This window comes from Chenopodium album, chromosome 4 (assembly GCF_948465745.1).
Source record: "Chenopodium album chromosome 4, dcCheAlbu1.1, whole genome shotgun sequence".
Lineage (NCBI taxonomy): Eukaryota > Viridiplantae > Streptophyta > Magnoliopsida > Caryophyllales > Amaranthaceae > Chenopodium > Chenopodium album.
In genome coordinates, this window is record NC_137837.1 from 851,551 (window position 1) to 873,644 (window position 22,094).

The following is a 22,094-nucleotide window of genomic DNA, read 5'->3' on the forward strand; positions in this document are numbered from 1 at the left end:
CCTCCTCCTTTAATGACCGAGCACTTGTGATTCAAATTATAATTGTTCTTGATGCTCTTGTTAAAAAGATGCAAGCTATGTTAAAAAGAAAAATAATGCAAGGTACGTATCACGAGTCTTTCATTTCGTTTAAATTTTTGTTATGTTATTAAACTTGTAATGTGACATTCCTTAAAAAATAAAAAATAAAAAAAAAACTTGTAATGTGACAACCACTATCAAAAGGAGTAAAAGTTGTGCTAATATTCTTCGATCTTTATTTCATGGCATAAAATGTTGTATTATTTTGTGATAATACATAAGTTCACTCTTTTTAGGCAGATGGTTGAAAGTTTATATGTGTGTGTTTTTTTTTCGGGACAATTACTATGCATAGCCCTTAAGCATTAAAAAACACTCTTAGAAATTGTATAAAATTAGGAATTCATAACAAAAACACGTGTTGATCAATGTAATTAGTGTGAATTTGTCATGATTTTTAACATTTAAACAGTTTTCAAGAGTATTTTTAATGCTTATATAGTTATATGTAGTTTTTTTTTTTTTTTGAGGAAAGCTTATATGTAGTTTTAAAGGCTATGCATGTCATTTTCCTCTTCTTTTTTTATTTTTATTTTTATTTTTTTAATATTTAAATGTAAAAAAAGAATTATGTTCTTTGTGGCCCAATTTTTTTATCCAGTAACAACCCCGCAGTAAATGTCCAGCCCATTGACACATTTTAGCCCATGACGCATCTGGTTCTTTGTTTGGTTTCGATTCAGTCTTTCGGCCCAAAACTCCAACCCAAGCTTTTCATCACTCATCAGTCACCACCAACTTGGTTAACTACTTTTTTTTTTTAAATGAAAGAAGGTTAACTGCCAATTTTGTTACTAATAATCATAATTTATTGTTATTTTTTATTCTACATTTAAATACATTATGTGGATGAATAGAGTATAAATTATTGCTAATTAAGTTAACAAAGTGTGTGATATTCATTCTATGAAGGTTAGGGTTCAACCCTCTATCTATGCATATTTTAGTCAACATTGCCATGAATTATTGAATTGTGATATGATATGATGTCATAGGTTATTGAATGGTGACGTCATAACTTTAAAAAAAATCAACCAAACAATTAAATTTAAGAGAGAAATAAAAGTAATGACAATGGAGAGGGAAGAGGAGACGGTAATGCAACCAATGTGTGATTTTTGTCATAAAAAATACTACCTTCGTTACAGATTATGTGCAACGATTTGACATAAAACAGAGAGGGAAAATGTATAATCGTTGCACATAACCTGTAATGGAGGTAGTATTAATCTACTATTATTGAAGAACAAAGATTGTATGTGTCAATTAAACAATAAAAGTTAAGAAATTTTGTAGTACTTCGTATTTTGTGAATATTCTTTTATTGTGATTTGCATAATTGAGTAGACATACGTCACATACTCTTTTTTTTTGACGAGATACGTCACATACTCGTATCAGATTCTTTACGGAATTACGATGGTGTATTTTCAGCATCATAAAAATAGCAACATATATAGTGACAGAACAGAAATAAATATAAACTCTTAGATCCATTTTTTATGGTAGAAGAAGTAATACGAGTAGACTCTTAAATTCACTCTGTAGTCTCTACATTATATGTCACCAAATTACACACCCTTGATTAGAGAAAGTGCCAAAAACTCTCGTAAACCACCAACAAAATTCCCTAAAACCCAACAATTTCTCTTACTAAAAATTTTAAGAAAATGAAGATTCTTCCATATTTAGCTCTCCCCCTTTTCCTTACTCTGTTCCTACTTAAAAGCTCAGGCTTTGCTATTGCTACTGCTAGTATTAATTACACTAATATTGACACCAATTACGGGATTAGCTGCCTTAATCGTACCCATTTTCCTCTGGGTTTTCTTTTTGGTTCAGCTTCTTCTGCTTATCAGGTAATTAATTACCCAACATTATTGCTAATTTAGTGTTTAATTTTCAAGATTATTACTTTGCTTTTGATTATGATCCTGGGATAATTAAACTTTAAATCATTAAATAACGACGTTGTTGATTAAATGTTAAAGTTGGTTTAGTATGAATTATCATAATGGGTTCTTCATATTCATAATTGAAAGGGTAATTGAAGAAAAATGTGGATTTTTTTTTTCTTTGTATAATTGTATTTGATCAGAATATATAATTTGTAAATGGGTGTTCTTAGAACAAGTAACGATTTTCCTATTAATATATTTATTTTTAATATTGTAGAATTATGAGTTTATGTGATTTTGGTGCAGTTTGAAGGAGGAGCTGAAGAAGATGGAAAAGGTCCGAGTATATGGGATACTTACACCCACAAATTTCCTGGTGAGGTTAATTTTTATTTTTTTTCCTTACAATGTTATATCAATTTGGTTTATTTTAATGAAATAAAGACTATTTGTTACATAATGTACTTATATAAGGAGTCATGAAAGTAGGGTGGTGATGTAGATGAGATTCGATTCGAGTATGGTGTAATGTATATGAGGCGTTCGTTAAAAGGTTTTTGGTGATAATTTGTGCAGATAAAATAGCGGACGGTAAGAATGGGGATAAGGCAGTTGATTCATACCATCGTTATAAGGTGTGAAATAAAACTACTTGTACATCACAATGTTAATGTGACTATTTTTTTGGAATGCACAATTCATGTTGTGTAGTTATAGAATATTAGAATGTAAACTACTTTTCATGGATCTGAATTTGGAATTCAAACTGTTACCCTTATTCGTTGTACTTCAGCATGTTTACGAATATTATGCACTTTGTTAAACACTTGAACTGATATTGTCTTACTTAGATGTATAGTTAGTTGGTCATAGAATCAAGAGATGCTCTTAGTTTGTTTGGAGCATTGTCTTGATTTGGGAGGTTGAGGGTTGGATTCTTATCTAACTTTTGCGTCCTTTTTTCAAACCCCAAGAAAACAGAAACTTTGTTTGAAAATGGTTATAACTCAACTTATTGATTTTGTAGGAAGATGTGAAGATCATGAAGGAAATGGGACTGAGTGCTTACCGGTTCTCAATTTCATGGCCCAGAGTATTGCCTTGTATGTCATTATATGCATGTATGCTTTGAATCATGACATTATTAACCTGAATTTGGATTGCAATAAAGGCTGTAATTACTGTAAATAGTTGCAAATTAAGGCTGGAAAATTATCATAGATTCATAGTTGTCTGGAAACATTCTAGTTATGACAGGTAAAAGGGTAGAAGGGCTAAAGGCATGCTTTTGGTGGATTTTATCTGCATTTGTTTGTAAAAATTCCTGGCATCATATTTTGCCTCATATAGAAAATAAGCCCCAATAGCTTGTTCTCTAATGTTTTTCTTTTCTAGATAAGTCATACAACACTTATAGGACTATTTAAAGCTCTAGGTCCATCTAATAACCTACTTTGTCACCTAATCTTTTGGATTGACACATCCTTATATTAGTTAAGTGATATGTGAAATCTGTTTTTTATTTTCCCGTTAATTTCTCAAATTGACATTGATCATCTTTGGAACTTTTGAAATTTTCAGATGGAAAAGTAAGCAAGGGTGTGAACCGGAAAGGAATAGCTTATTACCACAACCTTATCAATGAACTCTTGGCAAATGGTTAGATTTCGTCACACTCATGGCTATCCCTTTTTGTGCTCTATTATCTGCATCGTTGTGACTGTTCTGTTGCTACATAATGGCAGATATACAACCATTCATCACTCTTTTCCATTGGGATCTTCCTCAGTCATTACAAGATGAATATGGTGGCTTTCTTAGCCCTCACATAGTGTAAGTTGTTTACTTTGTAGAAGTCATCACGATGTTTCATAGTAATTACCATTAGTCAAGCACAATGAAAACATGGTATTCTAAAGCTTACTCATATATATGTATTACTTACTTTAGCCTTTTTCACTTGCTGCTGAATAGTTGGTGTTTTGGAACCATATTAAAGTTGAAGTACGTAAAACCAATCTCAAATTTCTCTTGCATCTTCAAGACAAACATTAATCTCTTTGACTTGGGGCATTTCTTCAAGATATATAGGTGACATCTAATAATTTTCTTTTGATGTATACCTGATGTATTACCTATTATTTCACTGTACAGGGATGATTTTCGTGACTATGCAGACTTTTGTTATAGAGAATTTGGTAACAAGGTGAAGCATTGGATTACACTTAATGAGCCATGGACCTATAGTACAGGCATTTACACAACTGGAATCTTTTCATCCAAGCAGTGCTCTAAATCAAACCCCCAGAATTGCAAAGTCAATATGGCCACTGACCCTTATGAAATCGCGCATTACCAGCTTCTTGCTCATGGTGCAGCAGTTCAAATTTATAGACAGAAATATCAGGTCTTATTTCATCTATCCTAACTTTTCTAATATTTGTATATGTTGGCATTTAATTTATAAACCTTTACCTCTGACATGTGTAAGGTATGTGGTAACAAAATTGATGTATTACAGGTATCTGATTAGATACTGTTAAAGTGACTGTATTGCTAAATGGGAACAAGTTTTTATTTTTTAGGTCAATCATTAATTTTTACTAATTTGGAAATATATTTTTATGAGAATACTTGAACACAAATCTTTTTTAATATAAAATCACAAAAAAAATACATGCCTATGATATAGTATTTCACTACACACTAAATTAATAGACTGATCTTTTTATTCCCCTAAAAACTGATGGCTGCAAATTACCAGCAGAGCACCAAATGAAAGTAAAACAAAATGAAAAACATATATTCATTCAACTAATTTAATTTTGGGTAGTTATTGAAATTGAAGATGGAGGAGGATTAATAGGAACTTCAACAAGACCATCTAGCATTGTGTGACTGTTCGCATTGTTGGTCGTAAACTTGGATCTTCTTGGATACACCAATACCATTACCAGCCTCTTCAATCGTAGCATATCATTAAGAGCTTCCTTATCATCATTAACTAGCACATCTAACCTGTTAGATTGATAGCAATCAAATGCCCAATCTGTCAAAATTGCACCTTCTTCCTCTATGAGTTCCATGCATATACTTTTTCGACAACATATGATTTCCAATAGCAGAACCCCATAGCTATAGACATCTACCTTCACCGTGACTGGCTTGTGTCTAAACCATTCGGGAGCAACATAGCCTTTGGTCCCTCTAATTCCTGTGTTTGTATGGGTTTGGTTTAGAGCCAAAAGCTTAGTCAACCCAAAATCAGAAATACAAGCATTCTGATGTTCATCTAAAAGTATGTTCTGGGGCTTTATATCACAGTGAATGATCTGGGTGCTGCACTCCTCGTGCAAGTACAATAGCCCCCTTGCTAACCCCTGAGCTATGTTAACTCTGTCTGTCCAGCTTGGCCTCAGATCGCCGAAAAGGTAATCTGCTAAGCTACCATTGCTCATGTATTCATATACTAACAACCTTTGATCATCCTCCTTGAAAAATCCTACAAGTTGTACTAGATTTTTGTGATGTGTCTGGCCTATCACATTGACTTCAGTTGTGAACTCCTTATTAGTATCACCTGTTATTTGATCTAACTTCTTTACTGCAACACAAATTGGAGGACCTCCTCCACTGACCATGCCCTTGTAAACTATACCGAAAGCCCCTCTTCCCAACTCTTCCTTGAATCCGTTTGTTGCCTCATGGAGTTCTTGGTAGCTGAAACGATTGACATTACTGTACTCCTTCAGTGGTTGTCTCTGACCCTCATCTAACACTTTCAGTTTCCTCTTATGATAGATGAAAATTCCCAACCCAATGGCACTTAGAAAAAGTAAATTTAAAGATGTGAATCCTCCTAAGTCCTAACAGAACTTTAGTTAGAAAATTCACCCTATGTTTTTTCTTTGAAGGGGAGATCGGAACAATTGGGTTGATTGGGTCATTGGGATTGGTAACATTTGCTACCTTCATCCAAGTTGTTCCAAGTACTGTGGGTTCTTTTATTCCATTGGACAGTGGCGCTTTCTTTTTCCAACAACCAGGATTTTCGTCATCTTGGAAAATGGCAGCAGCACAAAAGCAGTCATTCAAGCAAGATTTCTTACAATCATCTTGGTTGGAAGGATTAAGCCTTTCATAATCATTGAATGGCCAATCAGAGCACTCACACTAGTGAGCAAAATTTTTTTTGCTCATTCTCTCTCTAGCCACTTTCTCTCTCTTACCAACCATGAGCATTTTTTGTGAGCAAATTTTATCCCACTAGTGAACAAAAAAAAAATTGCTCATCTATCTCTCTCCTACTTTTTCACATACCCCATCAACATTTCTCTCTCTTACACATCACCATATTATTATTAATTATGTTTTGGTTAAATGAAGTTTTAGTGCTACTAATTACAATTATACTATTATTTAACTTAATACAATTATTAAATATTAATTAATAATATTGAATTTTAATCGCTAAACAATTATAAATTATAAATCTCACTAGAAATGGGAGAAGAATAATATAAAGTGTTTTTGAAATTATACCAAAATATGTTAAAATGGATCTCTATTTGTAGAGAAAAAAAATTATAAATGTTGATGATTTTTTTTATTATTATAAATCGGCCAAAATAGCCGTTTTAAATTAATTACCGTTTAAAAACGGTAATATTTGCTGATTGGAGGAAGAAGCTGACAGAGACATTGGAGAAATGCTGGGCCCCACATATTTACTATTCATCCTCAAATTTGCTCATAGGATGAGCAAAATCAGAAATGCTCATGAGCATTTTTCAATATGCTCATTGATGGGGAACCATTTTTAACAAATTTGCTCATCATTTTTGCTCATGAGCAAAAAAATGCTCACTGATGTGAGTGCTCTCAGTAGTTGGAAGGTGAACTAATATGTACTCACCTATCGCAGAACGCTCTGCATATCCTTCACAAGCATTTGTGAAATTGGGTTTACAACTGCCATAATCATTGTAGTGAACATACACCCGACCGAGAGTAACACAATAATGGGTCTAAACTTAAGAAAATGTGATAATAACACCCAATTTTTTTTGATAGAATCCAAAGAATGGGTATTAATCTTGATTTTGACACTTTTTTTTCCAAAAAATATTTTTGTGAGCCCCAAAAAATGGAAAATACGGGAAAAAAGGCGGTAATTGGAAAAACGGGAAAAGTTGCTGAAACATCCCCAGAACATGGGAAAAAGGTTTGGAATGATAGGGGGATGTAATTTTGACACTTTGTTATATCCCATATTACCCTTACTGCTCATTTTTCGAGATTGTTTATACCGGGAATGTGCCAATAGACCCCGGGACATGGTGATTGAGGGACAATTTGTGTGTAATTGGTGATGGAATATGAGATGAGATGTGATACTTAGATTACAAACATGAATAGTACTAGTATGATGGTTCCATAAAAGTATTATTACTATCCATAGTCTATCAATCGACACATCAATCAACACACATGTGAATAGTAGTATGACTATCCATAGTTACATGATATATAACATGTGTTCTTTTCCAATTTCAAATCATAGTGTGAATTCACATTACATCATTATAAATATAATTACATAATATGACATCATTACATTCATATGGCATCATTATTGTCAAGTCACATCACTTCAATATACTTAAATGACATCATTATATTCATATGACATCATTAATGTCAAGTAATATCACTTCCATCATTATTATAAGACATCATTATGGTCAAGTCACATCACTTCAATGTACTTTTATGACATCATCATATTCATATGACATCATTATTGTCAAGTAATTTCACTTCAATATACTTGTATGACATTATTATATTCCAAAATTTTAAAATAGAAACATAACTCATTCTTAGTACTTTATAGACATCTTTATAAATGTGTTGTGGTTTCAAACCAGCTTATATGACCTCGGGAGTCATCCCGCGTATTCAGTTCACTTTTCAAAAAAAATGTCAAAAAATGACCCGAAATCAACCTCCGAAATTGGCCAAAAAGCGTGTATTATAGCCTTCAATTTTGCCAATTTTTGACTTTTTTTACCCGGAAATAAAAATTGACGAGAAGCTACCTATAGGCCCTAATACCCTCCGGGAGTCCAATTGGGAGGGTTAAACCATCCAATTTGCCTTTAAGCATCCAATTTACCAGTTTCCGTACACGCCACTTGTATCAATTTTTCACTTTTTTAGACCCGGAAATAAAAATTGCCGAGATGCTTCCCATGGACCCTAATAAACCCCGGGAGTCCATTTGGGTGGGTAAAACCATCCGATATTCCTTCAAACTGTTAATTTACCCGTTTTCAACTTGCACCGATTTCTTAAACTCGAGGCTACCACGGACATTTATGGCAACATATAATGATCATTTATGGTTCCAAACGACATTATATGACCTTGGGATGTATCCCCTAATATATCGAGACTTTCCGACACCGGGTCCCAAAACCTCCGAAATTGGCCAAAAAGCGTGTATTATATAGCCTTCAATTTTGCCAAATTTTGACTTTTTTTTACCCGGAAATAAAAATTGACGAGAAGCTACCTATAGGCCCTAATACCCTCTGGGAGTCCAATTGGGAGGGTTAAACCATCCAATTTGCCTTTAAGCATCCAATTTACCAGTTTCCGTACACGCCACTTGTATTGGCTATAAGCTTTTACGGGGCCTTTATGTAGCCGACTTATGGTTGTATATGGGTCCAAACAACATCATATGACCTCGGGATGCATCCCGTAAAATTCCGTGGATTTCTGACACCGGGTCCGGACACCTACTGAATTGCTCCGATTTCGTGTATTTATAGCCTTCAAATTTGGCTTCCGTACATCATTTTTTCACCAGACAAGATTATGCATCCAAGTACTTTCATGGGTTCCCAAAGGGCCTTGGGAGTCATGGATGATGCCCAAAACCATCTAATTCATCCTTCACAACCATCTGGAAATTGGGTTTACAACTGCCATAATCATTGTAGTGAACACCCGACCGAGAGTAACACAATAATGGGTCCAAACTTAAGAAAATGTGATAATAACACCCAATTTTTTTTTGATAGAATCCAAAGAATGGGTATTAATCTTGATTTTGACACTTTTTTTTTCCAAAAAATATTTTTGTGGGCCCCAAAAATGGAAAACACGGGAAAAAGGCGGTAATTGGAAAAACGGGAAAAGTTGCTGAAACTGCCAGAACATGGGAAAAAGGTTTGGAATGGTAGGGGGATGTAATTTTGACACTTTGGTACATCCCTTATAACCCTTACTGCTCATTTTTCGAGGTTGATTATACCGGGAATGTGCCAATAGACCCCGAGACATAGTGATTGAGGGACAATTTGTGTGTAATTGGTGATGGAATATGAGATGAGATGTGATACTTAGATTACAAACATAAATAGTACTAGTATGATGGTTCCATAAAAGTATTATTACTATCCGTAGTCTATCAATCGACACATCAATCAACACACATGTGAATAGTAGTATGACTATCCATAGTTACATGATATATAACATGTGTTCTTTTCCAATTTCAAATCATAGTGTGAATTCACATTACATCATTATAAATATAATTACATAATATGACATCATTACATTCATATGGCATCATTATTGTCAAGTCACATCACTTCAATATACTTAAATGACATCATTATATTCATATGACATCATTAATGTCAAGTAATATCACTTCCATCATTATTATAAGACATCATTATGGTCAAGTCACATCACTTCAATGTACTTTTATGACATCATCATATTCATATGACATCATTATTGTCAAGTAATATCACTTCAATATACTTGTATGACATTATTATATTCCAAAATTTTAAAATTGAAACATAACTCATTCTTAGTACTTTATAGACATCTTTATAAATGTGTTGTGGTTTCAAACCAGCTTATATGACCTCGGGAGTCATCCCGCATATTCAGTTCACTTTTCGAAAAAAATGTCAAAAAATGACCCGAAATCGTGTATTATAGCCTTCAATTTTGGACAATTTTTCACTTTTTTAGACCCGGAAATAAAAATTGCCGAGATGCTTCCCATAGACCCTAATACACCCCGGGAGTCCATTTGGGTGGGTAAAACCATCCGATATACCTTCAAACTGTCAATTTTCAACCAAGCGCGATGACCAATTGTGTGAATCAACGGTTCCTCTCGTTCTAGGTTGAATTACCATTGCAATACCGTCATAAGTAGGGTAAAACTAACCGTTCTCACGAAGGTCTAAACCTAGCTCACGTTCCCTTGAACCATTCTTTCTTAAGATAAACATATACCCGGACTCATTGTAGACCAATGTCTGACCTGCAATTTCGGGTTTTCATTTGTGCCACTAGTGTAGTAAGCACCATAGGCAAAGCCGGTTGTTAGATCCCTGGTATTGAGAACAAGGTTTCCGTCAGGGATCAAACGTAACTGGAACCTCCACTTTGCGAAATTAGTTTGTGATAGCTGAGAGTTAACCTTCACTTCTACTTTCAGCTGCTGAGAAGGCAGTAAGTTGTCTGTGGGATTGTCAAAGCTCTGCCAAACTGTCTCGTTGTTGTTGCTTCCTTTTAGGACAAAATTCCCGGTATCATACAGAAAGCCATAGCTTACCTCACCACCATCACTTAACTTATCAGAGGTGCTCCATAAGTTGATTCCATTAGGATTACTGAGAACTAGTCCCTCATTAGCTGTAATCTTGACTGATGATCCTTGAGGAACAGGATCACCATCATTTGCATACCAAACTATGGTGCTGGGAATCTTGGCATACCAGATAGCAAGCAAGAAGAGATTGCTGCTGTTAGGAAGTTTGGAAAAGCCGAAAGCAAAATCACCCGAAGGAGAAAGCCATGGAGAATCATTGGCAGTGGCTGTCAGAGGTCGACCGACTGGTATGCTTTTATTTTGGGCAGAAATAGATGATGATTGTGTAAGGATTATTAGTGTTGCTAACAAGATGGTGCTGGAAAGAAGCCAGGCTATTGCTTAGAGACGTATGTGCAGCAAACTAGATGAATTTTGGGTCTTTATCATGAGGGAAAACTGTCCCAAGGACTTAAATTCGAAAGCATAGTACACTTGAAGTGTTGACCATTCTAATTTTCAGACTGAATAGCTAAAGGAAGGACTCAATTTTCTAGGGCCTTTGAAAACCTTGTTTGAACCGCTACAATAATTGTTTGAAAAAAATTACTTTTCAGGCTTTCAGCTTTGAAGTAGTAGGAAAATAGGAAGAAATTACTTGAGAAATTTCTCACGGTACTATTATACTACCTGTATTTTATGTCAAATCATTGCAAATAATTTGAAACGAAGGTGGTACATAGACTTGGGTTAAACCCCTCCTATATCAGGTTCAACTCAAGTGTCTCCCCTGCTGCCCATGTATATAGCCCTCCTCCCCTACCACTTGAAGCGTTTATAACAACATTAGATATTAAGCAGTACTTATTACTTAATATGCATATATTTAGTACCACTATATATATGTGGTATTATTTGATTACCCAATGGTATTACTCTAAATTCAAGATACGTATTTGCCCATGCATATGTATAATCACGTATATACTTCCCGTTATGTATGAGAACATACACAAAGGTTATCAGTCCCTTTGAAAACATGTATGAGAACATACACAAAGGTTATCAGTCCCTTTGAAACAGCTCGACGTCTGATATCTTCATTGTAGTTTGAAAATGCCCTTGTAGTGTCTGATTATATCATTTTTTTTATTCTCCAAGTGTGTTTGTGTTCCTTTTAATTAATAATTTGTAGTTACTACCTTTTTTGGAAGGATAGGCTGGTGGGTGGTCATCATAGTGTCCATAATAGGCAATTGAAAGCTAAGCTAGTGATCTTAAGTGGAGTTTTTATGATGTTGCTAGAAATAGGAAACACTGCTTTCAGCATTAGTTTAGCAGCTGAGTGATTCCTGCTGCTTTCTGTCTTTCCTTCAAGCTTGGATTTTCTTTCTATACTTGCATACAATAATTCAAGTTATGCACATATATATATTCTACGTACTTAATAGTGGTTAAAATTTGAGCACCTAACTTGTTAAAATACGAAGTATGTACTATAATTGTTCTTGTTTCACTTTTACAGGACAATTCCTTATGACAATTCAGGTTAGCTGAGCCTAAATTTAGATGGAGATAGCGGTATTTACACTTAAAAAACTCAAACTATGTGATTATACCATGTGCTTTTTTTATTTGTTTTTTTTTTTTGGGAATTTGGTGCTCTCTAATTTTAGTGGGTGATTAGCACATGGTTCATCATTATAATCATTTAACTACATTTTAAAGTCTTTAATTACTGTTTTTAATGCGGTTTTCTTGGTGCTTCATTTCCAAATAGGATTTCAGTGGAATTTATTGTCTAAAAATGATTAATAAATTTACAAAATCATGATTATATTCTATACAAATTTCATTGGCAATTTTCTTAAATTTAAATTGTTTTTCTATTCTAGAAGTTTGATCAATTCTCTTTGTAAAAGTGACTTACAATTAATCACATCATAAGATAAGGTTTAAGGACATGTTTTTTTCTTATAACTTATTAATTTGTATATTGAGATTGTCAAAATGGGAGGGTTTATTATAATCCTCCAATTTATTTCAACAAATAATATTATACAACATCTATTTGTTGTTACGGAGTAATACATAATGTTTAATTTAAAAAATAAAACACAAGTAAAATTTGAAGAGTGGATTGAAGAGTCCATTCTTTTTTATCACCCCTAAATGCCTTCCTAACTTTTTCTAGAAACACCAAAAACGCCCCTAGGCCTGCTGGTTCTACATCAACATAATAGAAATTTTTCCAGCAATCCTTAACGTATGAAAGAGTACAATTGTACAGCAATTAAGGGGACAAAATACATGCAAAAAGCATAAAGGCTCCTTAATACAAGAAAAATAAGGCAGAAATAAGGTGATATGTATGTCACTTTAAAATTTGTTATAAGTCAAGGTGTGGTATGCATTTTCAATGCTAGTATCCTTGCAACAGTTGCATTTCTTTGGCCTGAATATGCTCTACCTTTACTGCATATACCTGTATAAAAGATAACATTAGCAAAGAGAATGAGACAGTTTTTTTCTAATGAAAATAATCATGACTATGAAAGTTCAAACCAATGTCTTCCTAGTCCTACTATCATTACTCCTTTTTATGCTTGGAAACTCCATTGGTTGTCGTGAGATCAATAATGTTGTTCGAGCTGATTATGGGATCAATTTACTCAATAGAAGCAGTTTTTCTGCAGGTTTTCTTTTTGGGACAGCTTCATCAGCATATCAGGTGATTTAGAAGTTTAGGATTTAGTTATTTTGTATATAGAATTTATTTATATTACACCAACATTAAGTTGTAAAAATGCTGGCAAAGAAAAAATAGTTGTCTTAATTAAGAGAGATTGATTTTCGTTAACAGTATGAAGGTGCAGCTCATGAAGATGGTAGAGGTTCAAGTATATGGGACACTTATACTCAAAAATATCCAGGTTCTTGATCTACCTCATGCCCCATGAACTCTTGAAATATTTGGTATTATGTTAATGGTTTACACATTTAATTAGTCACCTACACCAAGTAAAATCAAATTCTCAAGTTCTTTTACATGCATCAAATCTTTTTTTTTTTTAATGAATGTTTCTGTAAGTTGTTAGGATTGTAGAATGATTAACCCTAGATAATTTATAATCTCAAATCTTGTTTGTTCATGACATTACTTGTGCAGATAAGATTAAAGATCGAAGTAATGGTGATGTGGCAATAGACTCATACCATCGGTATAAGGTAATAGACTCAACTGTTGCTCAACTAATTAAAACTCCTTTGTTAATATAACATGCTCTATTTATTAACCGTGTTAATCATTTCGTAGGAGGATGTGAAGCTCATGAAGAAAATGGGATTAGATGCCTACAGATTTTCAATTTCTTGGTCAAGGATATTGCCATGCATGTTTTAATACCCTTGTCTTAATTTGATTTCCAAAGCATGTGTTTTCTTCATTTCGACAGCCTTGTCTGATGAGCCAAATGAACTGATGATTGAACAGATGGGAAACTACACAAAGGCGTGAACCAGAAAGGATTAGCATACTATCACAACCTTATAGATGAACTAATAGTGAATGGTAAAAGATTCAAATCTCGTTCTTCTATAATAACTATCTTATTATTTCGTGATTTGTGATTCATTTATTACTAATAGTGAATGGTAAATGAACTGAAGTGAACTGAGCTAATTGGAGCTGAACTAAACTGGACTGAATAGGGCTTAAATGAATATTTTTATGAGAGAGTTGTATTGGCAGGTATTAAACCCTTTGTGACTCTCTTTCATTGGGATCTCCCGCAAGCGTTGGAAGCTGAGTATGGTGGTTTCCTCAGTCCTTACATTGTGTAAGTCATCTTTCTGAGATATTGAAAAGATTGATTTCTATATATGATAAAGATCCCTTTTTTTTTATTGGAAGCATAATAATATTCAATAAAAATGAAACTTGTGTTGAAACTTAGTGCTAGTGTTCAATAGGCTGGGTTTGGGCTGCCATTTTCTGGTCTTTTGCTGGGTTTGGCACTACCAGATTACCTCTTCAGACCATTTTTTACTTGGGCTCTGTCAGCTTTGACTCATATGCCAATTTATTTATCCGACCTGAGACAAAAAGGGCCCAATCATTTCTCGGCGCCTTGGCCTTTATTATAAGCATTTCTCATATTTTGGCCTATAAAAGTTTTAATTTAGAGTAAAACATGTCCTGTTTGTTAAAATGTTGCAGGGATGATTTTAGGGATTATGCAAATATTTGCTTCAAAGAATTTGGTGATAAAGTGAAACATTGGATCACATTGAATGAACCCTGGTCCTATAGTTATGGTGGATATGCTAGTGGAAGATTGGCTCCTGGTCGGTGTTCAAAGTGGCAGCAGCTTAACTGTACTGGCGGAGATTCAGCCACTGAGCCATACTTGGTTTCTCACCACCAGCTTCTTGCTCATGCAGCAGCAGTTGACTTGTATAGGCGTAAATATAAGGTTTATAAACTATAATGACTCGTGACTAAATCCTTGCCTATATATATACTTGTATGATTTCTGTATATAAAACATGCAATACTTTTGACATGTAAAACGATGCAATTACACAACACATATAGACCAGCCCATGAATTGGGCTAGTTATTTCATGGACTAGTCGCGGTTCCTCCTCCCTACCCAGTCCATTGACCATCTCTAATCATGTATGACCATCATGTGAATTCAGGATTTCCTCTGACTACCCTGTTATATTCCTAGGCATCTCAGCAGGGCATAATTGGCATCAGTCTAGTGACGAATTGGTTTGTTCCACTCTCAAAAATACAGCACCATAAGTTTGCTGCTATGAGAGCGCTTGACTTCATGCTTGGATGGTGAGCTTACTGAGCTATGCATATATTATATAAATTTGTATCAATTTCTGAAATTTTTGCAGCCAGAGTTCCTAATACCCCTTTGTCTGTTATTGTGTCCCATTGCACTTCATGATATATACGACCTTTAAGATTAATGTTTGATAGAAACAAGTTCTTATATATTAAAGGTTGCAAACAGGTTTATGGATCCAATAACCAAAGGTGAATATCCACATTCCATGCGCTCCCTTGTAAGAGGCCGATTGCCTGAATTTTCTGCAGAGCAGTCAAGGATGTTGAATGGTTCATATGATTTTCTAGGCTTAAATTATTACAGTAGTCGTTATGCAGCTTATTCTCCTGGTTTGAAGCATGCAAAACTCAGTTACACAACTGATGCTAATGTCAGACAAACAGGTATGTTTATAAATTATTTTGATGTGCTTCCCACAATATATAAAAGTAAATATGTACGATGTATAGCACAGCATATTTTCACTTTAAGATTCAACTGTTGCTGTGTACTCATGAATTTCACTTTGGTTTTTATTAAACATTGCTTGATTTATCGCAGTTGAGCGAAAGGGAATCCCAATTGGTCCAAAGGTATTCAAGTGATTCCTCTGTACCACAAGAATTTTATTCTGTGAATGATTTATGCTGTACATCTTTTTTTATGCTATTAATAATTTCCTCAGCTAAAATCGGTGGTAACTTCCTTGTATCTTCTTGTCCCTCTAATTCTGCAGGCGGCTTCAGATTGGCTGTATGTTTATCCACAAGGAATTCGATATCTTTTAGTCCATATAAAGAGAAGATACAACAACCCTTTGATCTATATAACAGAAAATGGTAAGTTTACCACTAAATTTTAGAAATTTTGTTTATATGACTTTACAATACAACGCATTCTCACTCAGAATTTTGACTACTTATGTCTGTAGGTGTTGACGAGGTTAACAATGGCACATTGTCACTCAAGGAAGTTCTTAGAGATGAAATGAGGGTCCGATACTACCATGATCATCTAGCTTTCTTACACCTTGCAATCAAGTAATCATACTCTACAAACTCACTTAATTTTCTTTCATTTTATTTTGGGCAGTCTTTTATTACATACCTATGATGGTATAAATCTAAATCTTTTTAGTCATCGAGTGGATGGACTTGAATAGTGGTGATCAAGTCCCCTGAGCCTTCTTTTGAAGGAGGTTCGGCACAATTGGTCTCCGTTTGTTCTATCTTCTATGCTATGTTTGGGCTAGGATGGTTAATTAACTGTGAATACCTCGAAAGTTAATTGTTGCAAAAATGTATTTTTCTTTCTAGATTTTGATGATTGTATTGGTTTTGGCTTGCAGGGAAGGTGTAAATGTGAAGGGCTATTTTGCATGGTCATTGCTGGATAACTTTGAATGGAGTTCTGGTTATACTGTTCGATTTGGGATCAACTATGTTGACTACAAAGATGGATTAAAAAGATACCCTAAACTTTCTGCTTTCTGGTTTAAGAAGTTCCTGCGAAACAGGAAATAATATTGCACTCTTTGAAAGCTAGTTAAATAAACTCTGAAGTCATATTCCTGAATCCTGATATTTATATATATGGTACATGATTATGATTTTTATGTGATCATAACCATGCAAATATATATGGAGACTAAAGTGTATCAAATTGCTCCTATTATGTATCATTGTATGTTATATTGAATTCCATATCATATTCTAGATTCGTATACAACGACACTAATATGATTTGAGCCTGTTATACAGTTGGTCGGTTGCTTATTATAAATTTCACATAGCAGACGGCTTATTATTAATAAAGACCCGAGCATTACATGGCTTAAATCTAGTCTAATATCAATTTATCATACACATGCAAGTTAAGGCGACTAGCTTCCCTCCGTGCAAAAAAGATCGCCTTCTATAGACTTTTGAGGTCTGATTTCTTAAACATTGGCAATTGATGTTACTCATCAGGTGCAGAAATCTCCATCTTAACTGCTTGGACTTAATGAATTAGATAGAAGAATATATGTGTGAAAATATTTGGTAGAAGTTGCATTGTTTGGTTTGCTTTAAACGACTTTCAAAATTGGTAATTGTTCAAAAGCTTTATATTTCTTCTTTCTGTGTCTACTTTGAAAGATTAATCATACTAAACAACATGGCCCTTTCCAAGGGTAGCTAGCTGATGAATCTGTTTTGTATACCTCTCACTGAAACGACTTACATCACAATTTCTGATGAACTACTACAGGATATCCTGCATTAAATGCAACTTGTCATGCTTGTAGTAAAGCATGGACAACATTAATAAAATCCTTGAATCAGGAAGCTCATGATCCAGCTTTACAATGTTGTTTGACTGGAGAGCTTCAATATAAGAAGAATAAACAGCTCCAAACTCCCTAAAAGTATGGCTCTCATACTCCTCCAATTGATACAGGGCCTTTAAATATTCTCTACGATGAGCAGCATCATCGTATTCATCCAATCTTAATATGGATCAAATAAAACAAATGATATTAAAATTATTTATATATTAAAAAATTACGGAAAATTATTTATAAAATAAGAAATTTCAAAAAAAAAAAATTGACATGACAGGATATTACTCATAATTAACAAATAAAATTATGTGTATTAATAAATTAATTGAAATTTTCATATTAGCATTCCCCTATGAAATAATGCAATGTTAAATAAATTCTTATTTTTTCATATTATAAATAACATATAATATAACTAATATATAAAGCTAAACTTTTAACCATGTCACGACATTGCAACACTTGGCAACTAGTCTAATATCAATTTAAAGCTAATATATAAAGCTAAACTTTTAACCATGTCACGACATTGCAACACTTGGCAACTAGTCTAATATCAATTTAAAGCTAATATATAAAGCTAAACTAATACACATTCTAGATTTTTATATAAAAATTGTCGAGATACTTACCATGGACCCTTATAGACTCCGGGAGCCTATATAGTTGGGTGCAACCATCCAATATACCTTTAAACGGTCAATTTATCCGTTCGCACCTTGCACCGATTTCGTGAACTCGAGCCTACCACGGACATTTATGACAACAAATAATGGTCATATATGGTTCCAAACGGCATTATATGAACCAGTGATGTATCCTCTAGGATCTAAACACTTTTCGCCACCGGACCCCTTAACCTCAAAATTCCTCAAAAGCGTGGATAACAACCTTTAATTTTGGGATTTATTGAACTTTTTTCGCCCGGAAATAAAAATTACCGAGATGTTTATCATGGTCCCTAATACCCACCGGGAGCCCATTTGGGTGGGTAAAACCATCCAAATATGCCTTTAAACAGTCAATTTACTCGATCGCACCTTGCACCGATTTCGTGAACTCAAGCCTACCACAGACATTTATGACAACATATACTGGTCATATATGGTTCCAAACGGAATTATATGACCCTGAGATGTATCCTCTAGGATCTCAACACTTTTCGCCACCGAGCCCTGTAACCTCAAAATTCCTCAAAAAGCGTGAATAATAGTCTTTAATTTTAGGATCTTTTCACTTTTTTCGCCCGGAAATGAAAATTACCGAGAAATTTACCATGGTCCCTAATTCCCTCCGGGATCCCATTTGGGTGGGTAAAACCATCCAAATATGCCTTTAAACGGTCAATTTACTCGTTCGCACCTTGCACCGATTTCGTGCATTCAAGCCTACCACGGACATTTATGACAACATATAATGATAATATATGGTGCCAAACGGCATTATATGACCCTGAGATATATCCCCTAGGATCTCAACACTTTTCGCCACTGGGCCTCGTAAACTCAAAATTCCTCAAAAACCGTAGATAATAGCCTTTAATTTTGGGATTTTTTGAACTTTTTTCGCCCGGAAATAAAAATTACTGTGATGTTAACCATGGTCCCTAATACCCTCCGTGAGCCCATTTCGGTGGGTAAAACCATCCAATATGCCTTTAAACGGTCAATTTACCCGTTCGCACCTTGCACCGATTTCATGAAATCAAGCCTAACACGGACATTTATGACAACATATAATGGTCATATATGGTTCCAAACGGAATTATATGACCCTTAGATGTATCCTCTAGGATCTCTCCCCTTTTCGCCACTGGGCCCCGTAACCTCAAAATTCATAAAAAAAAGCGTGAATAATAGTCTTTTATTTTGGGATTTTTTGACCTTTTTTCGCCTGGAAATAAAAATTACCGGGAAGTTTACCATGGTCCCTCATGTCCTCCGGGAGCCCATTTGAGTGGGTAAAACCATCCAATATGCCTTTAAACGGTCAAATTACTTATTCGCAGCTTGCACCGATTTCGTGAGCTCAAGCCTACCACGGACATTTATGACAACATATATTGGTCATATATGGTTCCAAACGACATTATATGACCGTGAGATGTATCCCCTAGGATCTCAATACTTTTCGCCACCGGGCCCCGTAACCTCAAAATTTCTCAAAAAGCGTGAATAATAGTCTTTAATTTTGGGATTTTTTTGACCTTTTTTCGCTCGGAAATAAAAATTACTGAGATTTTTACCATGGTCCCTAATACCCTCCGGGAGCCCATTTGGGTGGGTAAAACCATCCAATATGCCTTTAAACGGTCAATTTTCCCGTTTGCATTAAGCATAAATATATGTTTTTATTGAAGTTTTAAGTGCTAGAAATAGTTTCTAAGTACTACTTTTGATGTTTTATAAAGAGGGTTTAATCACCCATTAAAAAGGGAGATTATTAGGGGTTTTAAAATAATTTAAAAATTTTTATTAAACTTTAAACTTGCTGTAATTTCATGTATAAGAGTGTATTTTAAGGTTTTTATGAAGAAAATTTAAAGAACTATATATAAGCCTTTAATTTTAACTAAAGGGAAGGTTTTAAAGTGTTGTTTGATTTGGATTTTGAAGGTTTTAAAGTAAGTTAGTATTGCTGTAAATTTGATTGATTGGGTATTGATTGAGATGTTATTATTTGGCTTAGGAGAGGAGTTTATTGAAGGTGATTTCTAGTTAGTAAAGTGGCATACCAATTCGTTTGCTCAAGGTACGTACAAGTTACAAAACCTTTCTTTTAGGTGCGTGTTTAAGGACGACGGATCGAGAACTTAGTATCATGTATAGGGAAGACTGAGTTAAATTGTTTGGTTATACATTGTGAATTTCGTATGACATGCACTATTTTATATTGCAAGTATTATTTGTGCTCTAATTATGCAAGGTGCACTTAGAGGCAAAGGTATATGATTGGTGTAATGATTAATTTATTACTCATTCATGACTATGCAAGCAGGATGAGTAAAGGAAGAATTTAAGTCTTCTAAGACGAGGTTAAGGTTTTGGGGTGCCTTATGCACTCAAGGTGTTTATACACCGAGGTAGTAAAGGAATAAATAATAAATGTTGCTTGCCGCTAATAAATCAAGAATTGAAATTGAAAAGTTGTTTTACTTGATTGAATTGATATTGGATTGATTGTATTGTTATGCATATGAGTCATCACCAAGTCTAAACCTGTAAATCACGTAAAGTGCAAGATGGATGAGCAATAAAACTCTGGATTGGTGCACTTCTGGAGTAATGACAATCAGGGGTTGGGGTACATGGGGTATTAGCCGTGTACTTTTCTCGAGGCCATCTGATCTACGAGTCTCTTATTTCAAATATTTTTCAAAACTAGGAGTTAGGTGAGATCTCATACTAACTACGATCACGGAGTCGCGCCCGTGGTCGTTGGATGTTTATTGATGTTTCCGAAAGGAGGCATGGGGTTTTTCTTTTATTGATGTTCCAAATGGAGCATGGGTTGGACAACCTTGTCTATTGCGTAATCCAATGAATAAAAATAATGATTTACCTATTATTAATTAATGGAGTCTTAGTAATATAAATAGTTGAGTCGTGTGTTGAGTCTATAATTTAATGATGCATGATGATTGGTTATTAGTAGCATGTTATGGATTTCTTAATTTATTTTGCAGCTTGTATGTACTCAGCTTTGCTGATTGCGTGCTTTGTGTGTCTTTCTTTGGTCATGGCCTTCGCCTTTCAATGACCCTGTGACGATCCAATTTTTACACTTGTAATATTGGGGAGCAGAATTACCACAGGTTCTTACACATGCAGCATTCATCAGGGTTGTGGGATCTTGAGTAAAGAGTTGGTTGTTTGCATTTTATTTCTTTTGCAAGTTTGAATTTATTTTAATTCGATTTTATTCGACACTATTTCTTTTGGGTTTGAATTTATTTGAACACTGAATTTAATCACTTACTACTTTTATTGGGATTTGAATAAGGGCCTTAATGGTTCCAAGTTGTATGACTTAATTTGGTTTCATTCAGGGTCCTCACAAGTTTAAAGAGAGAATTATTGGGGTGTTACAATAATGGTCATACATGGTGCCAAACGGAATTATATGACCCTGAGGTGTATCCCCTAGGATCTCAACACTTTTTGCCACCGGGCCCCGTAAACTCATAATTCCTCAAAAACCGAAGATAATAGCCTTTAATTTTGGGATTTTTTTTACCTTTTTTCACCCAGAAATAAAAATTACCGTGATGTTAACCATGGTCCCTAATATCCTCCGGGATCCCGTTTGGGTGG

The 22,094-nt window shown here is 34.5% G+C and overlaps 1 protein-coding gene and 1 pseudogene across 1 annotated transcript; one reads left to right on the forward strand and one right to left on the reverse strand.

Moving 5' to 3' along the window:
• Window positions 1-1,563: 1,563 nt before the first annotated feature.
• Window positions 1,564-17,156, forward strand: LOC145628400 (beta-glucosidase 13-like). Its single transcript, XM_081680696.1, has 13 exons — window positions 1,564-1,940; window positions 2,286-2,355; window positions 2,556-2,614; window positions 3,007-3,082; window positions 3,561-3,638; window positions 14,363-14,450; window positions 14,831-15,086; window positions 15,348-15,463; window positions 15,645-15,862; window positions 16,020-16,051; window positions 16,195-16,297; window positions 16,390-16,498; window positions 16,807-17,156. Exons 1-13 carry the CDS (start codon window positions 1,752-1,754, stop codon window positions 16,979-16,981), a joined length of 1,569 nt encoding a protein of 522 aa, XP_081536822.1. The 5' UTR covers window positions 1,564-1,751; the 3' UTR covers window positions 16,982-17,156.
• On the reverse strand, window positions 4,724-11,715 carry LOC145629523 (G-type lectin S-receptor-like serine/threonine-protein kinase RLK1 pseudogene; annotated as a pseudogene).
• Window positions 17,157-22,094: the final 4,938 nt, after the last annotated feature.